Source organism: Gouania willdenowi, chromosome 7, assembly GCF_900634775.1.
Source record: "Gouania willdenowi chromosome 7, fGouWil2.1, whole genome shotgun sequence".
NCBI lineage: Eukaryota > Metazoa > Chordata > Actinopteri > Blenniiformes > Gobiesocidae > Gouania > Gouania willdenowi.
This window is the reverse complement of record NC_041050.1, coordinates 27,220,447-27,240,067: the sequence shown is the minus strand read 5'-3', so window position 1 is coordinate 27,240,067 and position 19,621 is coordinate 27,220,447. Positions and strand designations below refer to the sequence as shown.

Below are 19,621 nucleotides of genomic sequence, written 5' to 3'. Positions count from 1 at the left end.
TTCAGACATGCAGCACACAAGAGTCTTTTTCTTTGCAGGCAGACTACACAGCTCTCATGTCGTCAAGCCCTCTGGTCAGCATTTGACGAGAAAATCAATCTAAGACTCAAGGAGAGGAAGCATAAAGAAGGAGGAGGAAGAGCTGAAGAGGAGTACATTGAGGTCAGGCTGTTCCATCAATCCCATTGGTTTACTCTGCACTGTCAGAGAACTGCCTGGACAGAAGGCTTTATAAGAAAAATAAAAAATAAGAAAGAAAAACAGGTATGATTGAAAAGTCCGTAATCCCATGCCTGAGGCAAAGCTTGCTGTTATTTTCAGGATGGCGTGTCGACAAAGATTAAGGACCATCCATGTTACGATGGTATACCTTCACACACACACATGCACTCTCAGAATGCAGCCCACCTTAGTTCCCTTCAGCCTGTCAAAGATCCTTTGATGTGAACCAAACGTCTTTTTTATCTGGCCTTCCAGACTTTGGGCTTGTTTACTCTACCTGCAGCGAATGATAACACTGGTAAAGGCATGGTGATGTAGCCACGTTAAACCGTGCAAATACATTCTTTGTCTGAAATTGGCATGTACATCTATTTTTCAAGTGGAACCAACTCAAAGCACATCTGTTTACAAAGACCCGTCTTTCCTTTCTGTGTGTGCTTGACGTTTGTTTCGTAGAAGCATTATGTATAGAGAAACCGCTGATTATGATATGAGTGTGGTATGATGTCTACTGATCATCAAACCTCTTTGTGTACAAGAGGCTTTGCCAGAGCAGAATGGAGAATGAAATGAATAAGCAAGGATTTACCAACAGGCTCGTCTCCCCCATTGGCCTCTGCTGGGATGCCGCTCCCCCCGTCTTCTTCCTGCTCTTCCTCTTCTTCTTCAGGCTGGTCGTCACCACTCGGATCTCCACTGCCCGAACCATCGAAGGAGGTACTGGCGCTGGAGGGGGAGGGACTGCTTTGAGATGAGGACGCTGTGGCAGCGATGACAGCATCGGTGGGCTGCAGCTGGCGGTGGATGGGGCGGTGGTGGTTGCGTGCGTGGTTGTGGATGAGGGTGGGAAAATGGGTTGTGCCCACTGGCTGCTCCACCGTCTCTGTCTTTGGCGGCGGGATGGCCCAAACCATGTTAGGGTGGAATGGGGCGGCGGTGGTGATGGGAGCAGCGGTTGGGCTGGCGGTGGCGGGGTTGGGGGTTGGTCGGTCGGTCGGCTCGGAGGTAATTTCTGGTGGAGGGAAGGGGAGGAAGCAAGGAATGGATGAATGACTGAGCAAAGATGGAAATGTTTGATTTACATTGATCGAACAGAATCCACTTGATCAAAGAAATGAGAATGGAACCCAATGAGCAGTAGATCTACATACATGTACAATGTTACAAATAATGGCATGGATGCAATATAATAAAAATAAAAATTATCTTGCTATAATATTTCATTTCTGATTATACTGAAATATATGATAAATTTCAGTCAGGCTCATCACAGCACAGAAACAGCTGTTATCAAAGTGATCAATGACATAAGGTTGAACACTGATTCAGGAAAAGTTCTCATTCTATTGGATCTAAGTGCTGCATTTGACACTGTAGATCATACAATTTTGTTGCACAGATTGCAAACATGGTTTAGACTAAATGAAAAAGTAATGCAATGGTTTAAGTCCTACTTGGAGAAGCAAAGTTATTTTGTAAGCATTGGAAACTTTGAATCTGACAGATTACCAATGTCCTGTGGGGTTCCTCAGGGATCTGTTCTTCGACCCTTTCTGTTTAGCCTTTATATGCACCCTCTAGGACAAATTTTACAGAACTGTAAGGTTGATTATCAGAGCTACGCAGATGACACACAACTATATCTATCACTGAACCCAGATGACTATGGTCACATAGAGATGTTGTGTGTCTGCTTAGAAAAAGTAAACTGCTGGATGAGTGAAAACTTCCTTCAACTAAATCATGACAAGATGGAGGTGATTGTCTTTGGTAACAAGGAAAAGAGGGGGGAAAAAGGTACCTTAAGTCTCAATCTTTAAAAGCTAAAGACCAAGTCAAAAACCTTAGTGTTCTGATTGACTCAGACCTGACATTCAGCAGTCAGATCAAATCTATCACAAAAACAGCTTCTACCACCTAAAGAACATCTCCAGAGTTAAAGTTTTAGTGACTCAGAAAGATCAGGAGAAACTGGTCCATGGTTTTATCTCCAGCAGACTGGACTATTGTAGTGGTAGTCTAACAGGAATCCCCCAAAAGAGCATCAAACAGCTACAGCTGGTTCAGAAATCTTTACATTAATAGTAGCAAAAATGCTAAGCATATGTAGGAGTACTAAAAAACTGCTTTATTATTGCCTTTGTAGTCAACAATTACTGTTAGTAACATTTACATAAACAAAAATGGCAACAAAGCAACCTTAAGAGAACTTGTCAAGCAAAACTAGTTCTTAAACCACCAAACAACCAGACACAACCCATCTAACCATAGTGGGAACCTTAAAAAAATTAAATACAACATTTTTAAATGCCACCTACACATAGTTAAGCTACTTGCCTGATTATAAAAACCTACAATAGAGCCATTACTCTAATCTCATTAAAAACCTACTATACATGGGCTCCTGTTTACCGAAGCAGCCTCTGTTTAAAATGGTGCAGAGGATGAGATAACTTTTACTTTATTTCACAGAGCTAGAAGCTAATTCTTTTCCAGCAAAATTGTTACATTACAGTTGTTGGCAAACTGCATATAGGCCTCTCAAGCAGTATACATTTCCATGCAACTTATTGGTGTTGTGTAAGCAAGAGCCTATGAATTATAAATCGATATTCAAATGCTGCACTCCAGTAGTGAAGCTTTGATCACCAACAGTGAGGCCTCTAGTGATGAATGACTGATAGAAATGGGGCAAAGAAAAAGCTGGTTTTAACTCCCGCCTTCAAACAGCAGCAGCAGCAGCAGCAGCAGCCTGCTGAAGGCAGGGAGCACGAGGATCTATCAACGATGCCATTAACACAAAGCTGTCACCACATACACACGAGCACACACACACACACACACACATGAAAAAACAACTGCATCCAAATGAGAAAGCGTGATAGGAGAGATAAGAGATGGTCGTTACTGATTCAAAAAGGGCCAGCTGGTGTCAACAAAAAAACTGAAAGTGGGACAAAAAGCTCCAACGTGGGACTAACATCTTTCTCTTTTCACTGCTTTCCGTTCAATGAGTATAGATGAGTGAAGGGTGAACAAAATATATATAGGAGATACCATACGTGTGCGCTTCATTAGGCTTTACCCAACATTATTTGTATGTCTTAATTACATGGCTACAATGATTTAGCTAATCGGCAATTACTCATTGAGGTATGAAATGTGTTACCTACCGAGACGGCAAAAACCCCCGGAGACAAAGTATCAGCTTAAGGCTCAGCGGAGATTTTGTATATATAAAAAGCGATTAGGATTGAGAGCGTACAGAGGTGATGGTATCACGTGCTTCCCGTTTCCTCTTGGCTGCACCTGCCAATCAGGTAGCAAGCTTTGTGTCAAGCCCCTCGCTCCCTGGAAGTGTCTAATGCGTTCTAATCCAGTTGTGCGTGAATATCTTTAGCTCTGTTACATGGGATAAGAAGTAAAGGAAAAACAGACTTGTCGGTGTGAAAAAAGGACTGGCAACACTCTCTGTTAGGCTGATGCTTCTCTTAATGTAGTTTAACTATGGTCCATTTTTCTCAGTGGAGCAGTGAGCAGTACCATTAGTGTAGAAAGAGCAAAAAAAAAAAAATACCATTATCCCCTGGACTTTTCTCAGCTATGTAGTTATTGTTAAAAGGTAGTGTTTAAGGTCGTTTCTGGCACAAGCTGCTTCGAGTTAATAAAGAAGGCTTGCTAATAAAACAACAGAATATAAAAAGGACGTTATTCAGTGTGAAAAAAGGTTAATAACCAAGAAGCAGTGAGACAAGATGGTGAGGCAAAAGTGTGTGAGAAAGGGTGTGTGTGGGGCGGATGGCCGTGCCATATGGAAGCACTTGGTGCCAATTTGCTGCAAACCTACAGGTAAAATTGACATATGGGAAAGGAGGGTAATTGCCAACATGGTCACTTTCTCCCAGTGCCAGAATGTGCTACAAACAGTTTCTCTGTTGTTTCCTTCATAGTCCTGTTTGGAATCTAGAAGATGAGTGAGGAATGTGTCCTTATTCCTGGAAGGAGTTTATGCTTGTTTTAGATTTCTTCCTGCCTTATCCTGCGTTCACACCGAATGCGTCTTCTGTGGCACCGGACACGTCTGCCGCACAAAACGTTTCGCAGGTTTTGCAGGATCAAAGAATGTCCCCATTCGCACAGCCCACCAGCGACACATCCAACTCGTTGAGTTTCACTGCCTGCTGAAGCGAGGAGCTGCACTCCTTTTTTCCCTCTCATAAACATAAACCACCAGTGAAAAAAGCCGGTGTGATTAGTGGCTAATACTATCATAGCTCAGTGCTACAGAGAGAACTTTTACCTGTTACTACCACCTTCCTCGCTGATTCTCCACCACGCCCTATCCTTCCTAGTCCTGGCGATAAAGGCAGTGTAATACAGCTCCAGGTGGTCACACACAGCTTCTACTCCATGGTTGAATGGGTGAAGAGACCGGTGTCCGTGTTGACGGTCTGACGTCATCGCCAACAAAGACTCTGATTGGCTTTCGTCATGCGAAACAGTCGCAGGAGTTCAATATTTTCAACTCGAGCAAATGCGCGAATATGACAAAAAAATTGGCAGAGTGCTTGCACGTCCAACACTTTTGACACGCAGATCGGACCGCACCGCCGCACAGGAAAGATTTAGCCTCTGGGCTGTGTCTATCCATTGACTTTGTATGTAATCTGGATGCACGAACATTTCGTGATGCATCCGGTGTGAACGCAGCATCGGGAGGAGTAGCTGATTATCAGGCCTTGTGCAGAAAAGGCTGATTTCACTTTATTTAAACTCAAGTGTGTTGGAGGTGCATGGAGACATGGAGAACATTCAGGAAATACAGGAAAAGAAACACCCCTGGGCTAAAGAAATTTCATCTGCAGCACCTGCAATCCAGGCCATCAAAGCTCCATGAAGACGACCTTGACTTACAGACAAGTCATTGTCAACAAGGACATCCATCAGGTAAAGTGGGACAGGGCTGTAGATGGGATCTACCTCTGACCTACACCACATGTAGCGCTGTCGTCATTTGTTTAATATATTACAGTGACATCTACCGTCTGTGTTTTCTCTTTCCTGTGAACTGAAACCAAGATCAGAGCTGCTATAAAAGTAACCAAGCGTTGTTTCAAAAGACAACATCACACAATTAATTGAGATAAACTACTTAAATGTGTGGTTTGTCAATACCAGCTGCTATATTGATCAAATGTGTAATAAGCAGTCAGGACGCAAAGTACCACAGGGGTAGGACAAAATTAACTCTATAGTTTGTAAAAAATTACTTAATTTTAGTTTAAAAAAAATAAATTAATAAAGAACAATAACAATGCCCTAGCTAATAATCCATACAGTATCTCAACAATAAAAAAAAAATATTTTTGATTTTTAATTGCTTTAAATGTTGAAAAAGTAACGTATAGTATAAACTTGGATTATTTGTACTATTTTTTTTTTTTATTTATTTTTTTTTTAATGAATGTATTATTTTAGCATGCTCCTCAACAGATAATGATTTTCAACATTTAAACATTTAATGAAAAATGCATCCTCATTTGCAGAGACAGTCACTCATGGCAATGATAACAGGATTGTTTCCAAACTAAAATGACTGCTATTTCAAATTACAGAATGTGTTAAAAGACTAAAGGATCTGTTATTTTTTCATTAAACATAAGACATTGAAGAAAACCTTTTAATCAAAAAAGTTCACCACTTGAATGAATTTACTCCCCAAAAACATTCTTTCAGATGAAACTTAGCCATAGCTATCACTAACTTTTTCCTGGCTCGGTAGAGTGTTGATGTTAATACGGACGTCGATGTTCAGCTGGGTCTGAGTAAATGGCTGTGTTAATTTTGTCCCATGTTACTTCCATACCAGCTCTCCCCTACTAACAAAAAAAACGTGACGTGTGATGGCAAAGCAGATGGGAAACAAAGGTTGAAAGTTGATAGGTTTAACATGCCATCCATTATAAAAAATGTCTGAATTTAACCCAAACAATTATTAGGTGAGCTGGATTTTACACAAAAAAAAAATAAATATATATATATATATATATATATATATATATATAGTATTAATGCTTCACTGATGCTGCTGGGGACAATCCCCTTTTTCACAAATTGAAAGTTGTGCCAAAACAATGGCAGATGTTGATTTTGTGACTTTACATGAAAACGCAAAATTACATCATATCACATTGAACAGACAGACAACAAACCAGAGAAAGAAGTCGCTGTCTTCCTAGTCTGACCATGAAACAAAACAAATCACGATAAGAATGAAATGCTTATATACACTTCTTAACAAAACTTTTGAGCTTCGGGTCTGTCTTTGCCAATTCACAATCCCACAATGCAATGCGTGAAACTTTTCTGAGGTTTAATACATGTGACCATTTGTCAACAAAAGAATATTTTGAGCTGCAATTAAACATTCACTTTTGAGTACATTTTTAAATTTTTGGAAGAAATTGATCGATTGAGGCATACACTATGTTTTTATCTGAGTTATACAAATGTTGGGGATCGTCGCCTGCTGCTTTAAATTCAAATTACTGATTTGCATGTGAATGTCTGTACTTCAGAGTTAGTAGAGTGAACTATAACAAGTCCAGGGAGATCAGTTAATACATACAGGTATGCATCTAAAACAGTTCTTACTCTGTCTATCATATCAAGTACTTTTGTTGTTGACTTTGGGGAACAAGTTTCCCTAACTATTCACCTATTAAATAAACTTTCCACCAATGGCAGTTGTTTTCACTCTCCCAAGGTAATGCTTTATCTTTTGCTGAGAATTGAGGGAAAAATCGCCTGGAAAAAGTATTTCCAAACTGACAAACATCAGAGTTAGTTGCAAGTTTCCTGTCACAAGTGGAAAAGATCTGAAGAACTTTTCCTGCAGGGCTGTGATTTTGTTCTAAGCCTTCCACATCCGTACCAGAGGGTACAGCAGCTTTAACTCTTGTGGTATGATAAAGAGTTGCAAGGATCAATGGCATTCAAAAAGATCAATAATGGCTCATTTAGTGAAGCCCTTTGGCTCTGCTCTCTGATGAAAACCAGGCTTCAGCTTGGTGAGCATTAGCATGCCACGGTGCAGAGGGCAGGGCGTGAAGAAGCGGGCAAGCCTGTAGCTCGGCAAGGGGTGGAGGCAAATCAAATGCTAATTTGTACCCAGCCACACGTGAAATGAGCTCCAGATCTAACCCTGGAGTCATCAGCCGCGGCGCTACAGCTACCCGTGGAGCAACAGCATTCGGGAAAAGAAATTAAAAGATCCCGTTTTGCTGTTGGTGGGGTCGAAGGGAGCGCCTGTCTCGTCTGCTTCTCCCCTGAGGTGTAGATAGAGAGGAGTCTGCTGTGAGGCCACTTCCTGCCGTCTGTGTGCAGAAATGCAAGGTGAGGGATTACAAACAAACACATTTACAGAGGAACGGATTTTTGGTTCGCCTTTTGCTGGTAACCCACGGCAGTAAATTTGTTGTCAACAGATGTTGTGGGACTTATCAAAGCCTTCTTAATCTTTAGCTGAGAATATCTCTTATTTTAATCGTTTCACCTGCAGCTGCAAATCAGCAGACAGCACCCCCTGTAGGATAAAACCTGCAGGTGTGAGTAAACCCAATCCACTGGGATGAATCAAAGGCAACTGGTGTTCATGCCCACTAAGGGATGAGCTGAGGAAATATATTCGTATGCACAAGTGGCACCTGGCAGTGGCTCATGGACACAACTCCACAGCTGGAGCCGCGACCATTTCCCCCCCCCAGCTCCACCCCACTGTGCTTGCCAGTAGCAAAGCTGGAATGGGGTTGTGATGCAAGCTGGCAGGCTGCAGCATGGTTACAGGGAAGCTATGGCCTCAGAGCAGCTCCCAGCCTTGATCAGAACAACGCTCAACCAGCATCTGCACCGAGCAGCAATAGTTTAACCTTTGATGGTCACATGAGTATTCATCAGACAGCTCATAGCCCTTCCAGCAGTGCACCTCTTGGGTTTGATCAGACACTGGTCTAATGTGGGGCATGTTCTACTCTCATCAGTCCTTTTCTAACCAATGTTTTGTAGTAAACGTGGTTCACACAGATCGGACCAGGACAGATTTATTTTTTTTGTCCTGGACAAGAAATCCATCCCGGTTCGCTCTGTTTGTGATGTAAGCGGATAATATTAACTGGTGCTGCATCAAGTCTGTAACTTTCCTGGCCATATATACTGTATATATATTTTTTTTTATTTCAGAACTGATCCTGCCTGTTTGCATTGGTGTAGATACACTTTGGAGGGACTCATTTTCCAGAATAGCACGATGGCTAATAGCGAAGCATAAAGTCACATGACCGGTGAATACATAAATAAATCTAAACTAAAATGTGTAAATTACGGAAAACACTTTAGCATATCTAATTAAAGGAACGCGAGTTGGTGTTAAGTATCTACTGGTGCCCCTCATTTCTTGTGATCGACTGTGTGTGTGTGTTGAAGCCTGTTGTTAGCGCTCAGTATTAGAACATAGAAAATGTTGAGTAATTGATTGTTTTTAAAGTCTCTAATCGTAATTGTTCTAACATCTATTGTCTGCCTTGCACCAGGAACACAGTTGACATCAGTCACCAGTTCCTTTGGATACTTCTTGTACCATAACACCACAAAACAAAACTGACGTGAGCAGGATTTTTAATGAGCGGAAACCACACAAGCTGCGTTTCCATTACCCTATGCACAAAATCTAAATAGCGCAATAAAAACTGGTAATGGAAACACCTGAATTTCGAAAAAAAAAAACACTCAAATATCGATAAAAAGTTTTTACGCTTTCATGAGAAAGAATTTTTAAGATGTTTTGATATTGAAATGTGTCACAAAAGCGCTATGGAAACTTTTTCCACAAATACACGTCACAGAATGTGACATATCTGGTCACATGACCACTCCTCTACGAGAAAACAATGGGACAGAAGAGAAGACCGAGACATTTCTTAGCATTATACAAAAAAAAAAATATTACTGCCACATTAGCAAACAACAAAGGAATACAGAGGTTTATAAAGAAGTTGGAGCATCCGTCTTCCTGCAGCGAAGACTCGCAGGATGCGATTTCATGGGAGTTATGAGGCTCCTGCCAAAAACAACCTTCAATGGAAACATGTTCAAAGCACAATTATACTTTGTCGACATTTAGAGATATCGCTTTTGTTTTGCAAAAATCTGTAATGGAAACTCAGCTACAGAGTGGATGAAAACAGGAGTGGTACCAGAAAACTGCTGGTAGAAATCATGTGGGATACCAGCTGAAATAAATCCTATCCTCAACCTGGTCCAAGACCTGGGGAGGGAAAAGGGTTGAAGTGGACTACACAGGAGTGAATCTGCTGTGTGTGTGTGGAGTGTTTAAACAGCTCAGTTCAAAGAGTCTGTGACTTTCAAATGTGAGACAGTGATGGATAACAGAGGGAGCAGCACGACAGTGGGTATAATTCACCCCAGCAGCACTGCTCATTATCTTTTGGTAGAAGGGCCATCAGTATGACACATGATGCATGGAGCCATTGAGCATGCTCACCTGTGCACTGTCCAAAATACTGCACGCTGATGTCCTTGTCCTGTCTGCAGGCTATGGTCCTCAGCTGGCACTGGTCGGCGTAGGTCACCCCATCAGAGCCACACACCTGCTCCGCCGCGACACAAACAGAAAGTCAGAGACACATCAAAACTCTCCACAGGGCTACTGAGCTCAAACTCTCTGAAGAAAAAACAACAAAAATATCCCATTTCCTGAGTTTGACTGACACACCTTGGTTTTGTCCTTCAGATCGCAGTCAGGTGACGGGCACTCACAATGAGCTTGGCCATTCAACTCTATGCAATCAGCACCAAAACTGCACACCAACTCATCACAGGAGGTTGGTGTATCAGGACCTGTGGAAGAGGGAGTGGGATTTTACATCACACGCTTCAGAAATAATTAAGATAAGTTATGCTACAGATAGCATGAGGGGCTGTGTAATAGGAGCATTAGTTCATTTACAATGTTTAAAGTATGTTATGAAGTATAGATAAAGCATTAGTCTGGGCCAACTCTTTACACAATCCTGGAGGGAAATTTGCTTTATTATGATTCTTAACTGTTCTGCCAAGGGCTAAACTGAAAGATATTAGACGAGATTTCTTTTCACTGCTGCAATCTCAAACAGTGAGGCTGTAGCTAATTAAACAAAATAACAAAAAAGATCTCTCAAATTTTCAACTCTGGGCTTCTGAATCATATCAACAATAATCATTCAGATTCTAATATCCACAATTAGAAGAGACACAGACACGAGTGTCAAACTAGAGTCCTCAAGGGCCGATGACCTGCAGCTCTAACATTCACGAATAACTCATTATCAGGCCTTCTGCAGAGCTCGGTGACAATATGATTATTATTCAGGTGGGTTGAAGCGTCGAGACGTTATAAACTCGGAGGTCTGCGGTTCTCCAGACACTGACTTTGAGCCCTTAGGCTAAAGAAAATGAGTTTTATCTGAAATAAATTAGGTAGCTTTGAAATTCCAATAGGCAAATTTTGTGTGTGTGTGTATGTGTGTGTGTGCATATGAGAAAATTCTCAAGGTCATGAACTAGCAGTCTTATTCATTTAAAGCACGGGTGTCAAACATGCGGCCCGTGGGCCAGGTGAAGTTGCCAGATATGAGAAAGTAACAGTGGATGCACTGTTGTTATCGTGAGAGAAGAGGTAAAACGCAATGTTTTCATTTTAATCTTTCTTTCTTGGTTAAATAAATGAAGTAAAAATCATTTGGGGTCTCTCAGTTGTAATTTGACATGTAATATATGTTGTAAAAAGATAGTTGAATAATGTCAAAATACTTTATCACATTTAGAGTGAAATTTATTTTTAGATCATTATTTTGAATCAAATTGTAATGCGGCCCCTGCGGTAAAATGAGTTTGACACCCCCTGATTTTAGAACACTTTGCTTTTTATGAAATGGTGATGATCATCTTAGTCTATGAATATCAGGCAGTGCTGTGCCCAAGAAGCATGACATCATTCCTGTCTCTCTGGGTGGTCCAATATTATTGGTAACAAAAGCTGAATCTTTGTTCAGCTACTGTTTCTGTCCTAAGGGACACTCTTGTTTTAAGCTGCCTTTTCTTCTCAGAGCAACCGTGGAAATGCAACCACAAAACTGTTCATTTAAGCACATTTTGAATTCTTCGACAGTGTGTACTGGGGCTCTACCTATTCCTCTGCCAACAGATAACTGCCAAAGCTTGTTTGAGTCCTTGAAGTTGCCTCAGTGGGAGACGCAACCAGGGTGCCTCTCAATCCACCCGCAGGGCTCCAAGCGTGTGGTCTTTGCATTGCTGCTACATCACAGAGGCTCAGAGTGCCACCCCCGACACTTTGGCTTTTGCTTTTGTGTGGTGCACCCTGTGAGCAACTCTTCTTTTTTATCTCGGAGGGTGTGTGTGGCAGGATGCCCAACCACTGTGCTTCATTAGACATTTGACTTCCTGTCAATATCTGACGGTGCATCTTAATCAAAGAGCTGCAGGGCACCACAGCAGGGACCGACATTTGCCTAAACCGCCGTTTAGCCGGTACATCCACTCAGGGTGAATGCAATCAATAACCTTTAATTAAACGGTGGTATAGACATAAATGCAACTGATGGAGCACAACAATAGAGAGAATGATTTAAAGAAAATAGAAAAATAACTGGCTGGTGTTCGACGCTGTTTGTACACTACGGTATTTTCCTAATCTATATCGATTAGCCATCTTAAAGCCACTTCTTCTCTTGCCAATAAACCTGATGGATGTGAAGAAGAAGAAGCGGCCAATCTGCATTTCAGATAAGTGACAGAAAACCACTTTAGATTAACAGATGACGTTATGACGGCAGAGGGACAATGTGCCTCCTCGCCAGTCCCTCTCATTACCTTTGTCGCAGCCGTTCATGCCCATCTCGCTTCCATCTGGACACACGTTGCACTTCATGCCCTTCACTCCCGTCTTGCAGGAGCACAGTCCCGACATCTGCTCACAATCGTCTCGTACCGAGCCTGTGGCGTCGCAGTTACACGCTATCGTGGAGAGATTGATGGGAAAAAAAGCAAGTCAATTAGGTTTGATGAAAGGAGGATGGACAAGAATAGAAAGTCTTTCTAATGGGCAATGTGTGTTTGAGGCAACCTGAGACGCTGAATGTTGAATTTATCTAATGGCCTCAGGGGCCACAGAGGAGGAGGATGTGTCAGAAACTCGAAGGAGAGAAAAAACAACCCCAGGGAAGGACATCAAGCCCATCATGTTCCTGGAATCAATGATTTGCTTCTTTTTCTTGCTGAACCTGGTTTTGACCTGCCGTACCCAAGGCAAGCAATGGCAGCGCTTGCTTTAAGTAAACCTTGTTAAGGTCAGGCCACGTGTGAGGTGCCTGCTGTTGACTGAAAGGGCTCCGTCCATGGCTTTAGGAGCGTACTGTCCAATGATACCTCAGTGGCAGGAAACAAGCTGGTCACCATATTGCTTTACAGCAGGACAAACACGGGGTCCTAACCTCACTACTTGCTTGAATACAAATGAGAAATGCCCGATCCTTATGGTTCTGATAGAAATGAAGGACATAAGACCTCAGGTTTCTCTACTAAAAATCTATTTTACTCTGCACAGCCTGAACTACAAGGAAATATCTGAAATATGTCTGTAAAGGCCATTGATCATCCAGGTCATGCTCTATCTGGTAGAGCTGGAAATGTAATAAGGTTAGAGTTTTTTTCAGATGATTCTCCTCTATTAGACGGGATTCTTTAGAGTTTAGTCAGACCTCCATCAAGCTCCGCTCATATGCTTCAAACAAAAATGTTTAATTATATCGCTTTTGTAGGACTCCCAACCTCCCCATTAAGACATATCGTAAAAAATAAATAGGAAAGAAAAATAACAAGCGCATAAGAGGAAAAAAAGGGGGATTTTTTTTTCTTATTCAGCTCCAAAAAATAGAACCTAAATGTATGAAAACCATTAGCGCTGGATTCTGTTGATTATTCAAAGCAGCATTTCCCAATCTCGGTCCTCGAGGGCCGTAGATAATGTCTCACATATTTCACTACACTGATATGACTCATTCATATGAATCAGGTGTGGTTGCAGCGGGGAGCTGTTCAAAACAAGCAGGCAGGAGTCAAACAGAGTCAAGACTGGGAAGCCCTGATGTGAGAGTAATAAGGACTCTGCTCCAAGCTATCTCCAAGCTAAATACAGCCTCTCTGCATGGCTGCGTGACACTGACAGCATCAAAGATATGCACTTCTTCATAATAGTGATTGTCATGCATTCCCCACATGAAAAGCAGACATGTCCCTTCTTACGTGTGCAGCCGCTCATGTTTTCTGTCACAATGCCACGGAAGTTCCAGAAGCCCGGCTCGCAGCGGTCGCACTTCTGCCCCCCGACTCCCGGCTTGCAAGAACACTGTCCAGTGTTGGGATCGCAGGTCCTTTTGTAGGAGCCGTAGACGTTACACTGACAGATACCTGAGGAGAGAAGAGAAGCGTGGAAGTGATTGTGAAACTCTACCCAGTGTGAAGGGGACGTGGGCGGCAGTCGAGAAAGTTTCCCTAAAAAAACCTGCAAGAAAGTGAAATAATTTACGGAATCCTTCCATAGGAACAGTAAAGTTTACAGTTGAGAAGGTTTCTAGTAACTCCACTTTAACTATAAGTACTGGCAATGTCTAAAAATACCAGGAAAAAATCCAAACTAATCCTCCTATGTCTGTTTGCTCCTGGGAAACAGTTATGTTGGAATAAAAAGGCTCTTCCCACAAACAGTCTATTGAAGCGGTTTTGATGAACGAGAAGGAGTCAATTTAGGGTTGCTGGTCAGATGCTGACTCAGGGCTTAATATGTCAAATGATTTGGTGGTGAACAGACTATTCTGGGATTCAGAGGTTAACCAGCCATCAGCGTGTGTGTGAATCTGCTGCTGTTCAGTGCTCTCAGGGTTATGCATATTGCTGTAGTCATAACATAGTGGAGCCTCCTCAAGCAGAGGCCTAGGTGTGTGCTCTCAGTGTACGTTGGTATCTGGCCTGCTTAGGGCAGTCTGACCAGAAATGACCAGGAGAGAGTTCTGTAAGAACATATCACAGTTCCCACAAATGTGGAAGCATAACTTTGTCCAGAATGTGTTGGTATGCTGAAATATGGAGACAGCCCTTTACTGGAGATAAGAGGCACAGATGAAACCCAGAAAATCTGCTGTAGCCAATTACTGTATCTCAGATTTAAGAAAAAACAAACTCTTTGGCAGAGTAATTAGGAAAACATGCTAATTGTGTTCATCTAAATCTCTAATCTAAATTTAAATCAATGAATATATCCGATTTTCTACCACTTCATGAAATAAAGTGCAATACTTTACATTCTTACACAAATAATTGTAATAATCTGGGATATATTGCATATAAATTAGTTGGGCAGATGTCCTATTTTAATTTATCTAATTATAATTTAAAAAATGTGAGCAATAAGCCAATAAGCATGAGACTGTTTTCATCTCATGACTTTAATTTTTATCAAATCATTTTTATTTCTTCAGAAGACAGCAGAGGATTAGTGTTCTTAGTTTTATTATTAGAAGCGTGGAAGAAAAATGCCAGACTAGTGTTTTTTGTTCCAGAGGTCGGTGGTTTGATTCCTGTCCTTTAACCTTCCCTGTGTAAGCGACTGAACCCAAACAGATGCTTAACTGCTCACATGGCGGCTCCGCTGCCGTCCGTGTATGAACGAGCGTGTGTAAAACACTTCCCGAGCACTTTGGTGGTGATGAAGTGTTTTATAAGTGAAGACCTTTCATCATTTATTCTTTGATGACTATTTAGAACCATCTCCTGCTACCTCATAAAAAAAAAAAAAAAAACCTACAGACTTGTGGCAGCACATATTTCTCTTTCGCAAACTAAAGGAACCGAGGTTCACCTCGGAAATGAAAAATAACCTGAATCCGACTTTAAAGATACAACTGTGCACTCACAGCACTATGTTTACTGTGAGCATTTATAACTTTAGAAAGCCGGTAGTGCTGGCTCTGATATTTGGGGTTTTGGGGTAGAAATTATAAAGACTAATAGAAACGTGGATAAAGCGGTACTTTGAACACGTTCTTGTAAAATCTTGCCTTTATCCTACATTTTCTGGCTAACAGCTGAATAGAGCATTTTTCCTCTCCACGTGCAAGCTTCCATTTGTCAAGATCATCAGATTACAAGATCTTTCTGCAGATCGTCTGCAGTATTATCGTAGTTATTCCTTGGATTAACATGAATCGTTTTCTGCTTCCCAAACGACAGTTCTGTAATTGCAGTAGAAGACAATAAGCTCCGTATGCTGCAGCAGCCTGATAGTATCTCTGATGGGTTCTTCCTTTTTGTTTTGTTACAAAATGAGGAGACATTCAAGTCAAAATGGGACATCAGACTTACTGGGACATCCGGCCAATCCGACTCCTAAGGCGGCCGTCACGTTGTCGGAGCAGCAGCCGTACACAGACAGGCTGCAGTGCTGAGGCGCCGCCAGCTCGGACTGAGGAATCACTGAAGTGGTCAGAGAAGAAGAGACAGAAAAACACCAGCGTTTGAGTGATTACTGCAGGGTACGGTGGATAGGGCAGAGGGATGAGAATTAGACAATCTCAGAGCAACAAGGAACTTTTTTTTTGCCAGCAACAAGATTGGCTGGAGGTGCGGAGGCTGGCAGGAGGCTGCAAGATAACAATTCTATTAGCTACTTTGCCCACAATGGCACAAAATCAGGGGGAAATGATGCTATTACATCCAGTGTAAACAAACAATGGTATTGGTGGTGAATGTGCGGCAGCTCACATTTTTAACCACCAACCAGGAGGCATGTTGTATTCATTTGTTCTTGTCTAATATTACAGAATTGCACAGCTGCCCTACAACCTCATAAAAAGAAAGAGAGACAAAAGAAGGGTGCTGCACAGTGTGAAGGAATGCACCAGGCTCCACTGTGTGCGGGGGGCTCCTTTGTCGGAAGACGAAGCTGCCTCTAAACTGGTATTACAGCACCGGGAGCAGAGCGGCGTTTCCCAGAATAAAAACAAAATGTGTTCCTAAATCTGGAGCTCAGCAATACAATGGAGGAAAACAACAAAACATACAGTGGGTGGAGAAGAAGGAGGAGAAGCTGTCGGCAGTAGCCAAAATGATAACTTTCAGACACTCACTGCTCCTCAGAATGAAAAATTGAAACTCTCCACTTTTTTCTAAGTCTCTTGTGTATTTCCAAATCTTGTTGGGATTTCGGAGGCCTCAGATACAGCAGGTCATAAATCACACTGTTACTGTGGGAGCCTGATGGTGATCACTTGACTCGCTCTGTTTCCGGTGCTTTCCCCACTCAGGAGACGGGCTTCGAACACAGTTCACTTAACGTGCCAGATTCCAACGATCAGGATGAGAACTTTTAATTTCACTTGTTTTTTACTCCTAAGTGGCAGCTGACTGGCACAATGAGCTGATGTGTGATATTTGCTTTGCATTTGGCAGAGCTGATATTTGTTTACCTGGCTGCATTTTTTTCATTATTCTTCATAGTTTGGCATTCCAAAGACTGATTAACTCCACTAAAATCAATTGAAAAATGATTTATTAAGCCTTTGTTTTAAATAGCACAGGCTGCTGTATTCCACTGCAGATGGTGTGACAGAACAAAGTCAAAATCACAGAGGAAGAAGAGCAAGTTTTCTTTGAATCTTCAGCGTCAGTCTGCAGTGTGTTTTCTCAGAGATGTGAAAATATAGCACAGATGTCTGGAAGGGGAATGGTATCACATCTGTTTTAATCCCTTAAAAGGCTTTCGAGTGAATTTGACTTGCTTTGAAATCCAGGGTTTAAATGAGTCGGTCTGTGTCTTCTTAGAGCTTCAGAAAGTAGGAGAAGAAAAAGTTACCTTCTATTTCCTCAAGTAAACCTGCAGGCTAAAAACCCCTTTTTAGCTCCTGCTTCTCAGTTCTAAGGTAATGAGTGGAGTTGTTGTACTCAAAGATGTCAGATCTTTTAAAGGTGAGTCTGCATTTCTGTTCTCAGAAAAAAAATTTGTTATTGAGGTGAAATGATCGTTCCATCCTCAAGATAGTTAATAATAGGGGTGTGTACTGTCTGGCATCTGGCGATACGATTTGTATCCCGATACATAGGTCACGACACGATATATCCCGATATTAAAGTATAAGGTGATTATTGCAATTTATTTTTATATATATGACTTAAGAAACAACTAATCTGTAAATGTGTACACCTTCATGAGAACATTATGTATGAAATATATTTTATTGGCATGTTTTACACTCAAAACATTGACTTTAACATGCCATGTGTCAACAACTTAGAATAAAACAAATATCATACAATCTGCCTGTGGCTTTTAAACCAACTTTGACTTTAGTGCAACATGACTTTAGTGCAACTTAACTGAGGTATATGCCTAGAACAACAAATAAATGCAGAAAGTTAGTATTTTCTTTTTAGATTTTATTGAAAAAACACAAGCTGGTCAACATGCCCAGGTTTCAGTGCACTTCTTTGTGCAGTTACAATGTTTAGTGCAGTTGAAAAGACTTTCCTGGTTAAATAAAGGCTTTCATTTTTTCATTTTTTCTATAAAAAAAAAAATCAATATGAATGCATTTAGAATCGATCCGAGAATTGCGCGATGTAATATAGCAGTATAACAGTATTGCCAAATCAATTTTTTTCAACACCCCTTGTTAATAATATATACAAGAGTCAGACCTGTGTAGCAGCCGTAATCCTGTAAAAACTTCTGATCAATCCCTACCATTCGGTCCGAATGTAAAGAACCAATCAGATGCCTTCATGTCTCATCCTGCCGGCACACTCGGAAATATCGAGCACAATTTTCTTTTGGACAGATACTTAATGATTTTGCTTGCTTGATGTCTTGATATCAGATGCGCGTTCAAGTTTTTGGGGGCGGGGTTTTGGACATTGTTGTGACAAAAGCACACGGGAGGGAGAGGAAAAGGTGGAGTCTACAGGAGGTTTTGCAAGATTAAATCATGCTAGCTTTCCAACATTGTGGACTGCACCTTCAATGGAGTTTGAGACCAGTAGAGTAAATGTTTGTGTGAATTTAAATTAATTTTAGCTGTAAAATGAACTGGTGGCTTTTCCTCGGTGTAAACGCAGTTAATTACTTAATAGGCAAATAGTCCTATTCTTTGGAACGTGTGAAATTATTAATATTAGTACAGTGCCCGTCGTAATTATGTATTCATGTGGGAGCATAAGTAGAGTTGTCAATTATGCCCAAATGAGTATGTGTTTGAAGGTTGGACATACAAAGAGGTGTACATACTCTGTACTCTGTAGTGTTATACAGGGGTATATTTGCGGGTGCAAAGTAAAATAGTGTGTGCAATCTGCCTGGTTTATTTCTATGGGACATGCACATGATGAATGTGTTTGTTTTTTTTTACTCGTTTTTATATATTTTTTGTGTAGTGTATTTTTCTGTAATGTATGTTTTTTGGAGTCATTATGTGTATTTTTGTATCTTTCTGTTGTCTTTTTGTGCATTTTTTGTATAATTATTGTTTTATTTTTGCCATTGTAGTGTGATTCTGGAGTCATTTTGTGTCATTTTGTATCTTTTTTGGTGTAGTTTTGTGCATTTCTGTTGTCATTTTGTGTGTTTTTGGAGCCTTTTTGTATATTTTTGTGCATTTCTGTTGTCGTTTTGAGTACATTTTGCATAAATATTGTTTAGTTTTTTGTTTTGTTTTACTCATTTAGTAAATTTTTATTATAAATACTGTGTGTGTGTGTGTGTGTGTGTGTGTGTGTGTGTGTGTGTGTGTGTGTGTGTGTGTGTGTGTGTGTGTGTGTGTGTGTGTGTGCGCGTCTAAACTGGGTATGTATTGTTGAAAGAAAAATAAAGAAAGTTGCGTTCATATTCCACTCGTATGAACTGAACTGGTGAAAAGTTTTGAAGTTAAGGTCAAATGTGGTTTCTCCTCACACAACTAAATTCCCTAAGATCCGAGTTTTTTTCTTATCAGCCAATAGGAAGCAGGAGCCCAGAGGTTTGGTGTCCATGGAGGGTTCTTCTAAAAAGCATTGATTATCCATGGATGGCAGAGAAGCGTGACAGTCAGTGCCCAAGGAGGCCAGCTTAGGAAGAAGGAAAATCTGCAGGGATATGTGTGTGTGAAAACACTGGTAGCTTCACACCATCACTGTCCTCCATGCAACGTTTCAGACCCAAGGGGAATCAAACAGGCTGAAATCATCACACGAAACGCAGCAAAAGTCCCTCGTTTGGCCAATGCATACCTTCACCATCGAG

At 41.2% G+C, this 19,621-nt stretch overlaps 1 protein-coding gene across 9 annotated transcripts in view; it reads right to left on the bottom strand.

Annotated features, from left to right (window-relative positions):
- Positions 1-19,621, bottom strand: part of agrn (agrin) — a 421,410-nt gene that overhangs the window by 69,156 nt on the left and 332,633 nt on the right. For 8 of the 9 annotated variants that reach the window (XM_028452860.1, XM_028452862.1, XM_028452863.1 and 5 more), the window contains 6 exons: positions 15,715-15,825; positions 13,600-13,764; positions 12,169-12,312; positions 10,013-10,137; positions 9,782-9,887; positions 812-1,234 (listed from right to left, as the gene is read on the bottom strand). In XM_028452860.1, coding sequence (XP_028308661.1) covers positions 812-1,234; positions 9,782-9,887; positions 10,013-10,137; positions 12,169-12,312; positions 13,600-13,764; positions 15,715-15,825 — 1,074 coding nt within the window. The remainder of the gene's footprint in view (positions 1-811; positions 1,235-9,781; positions 9,888-10,012; positions 10,138-12,168; positions 12,313-13,599; positions 13,765-15,714; positions 15,826-19,621) is intronic. The other variant, XM_028452868.1, reaches the window with a different exon arrangement.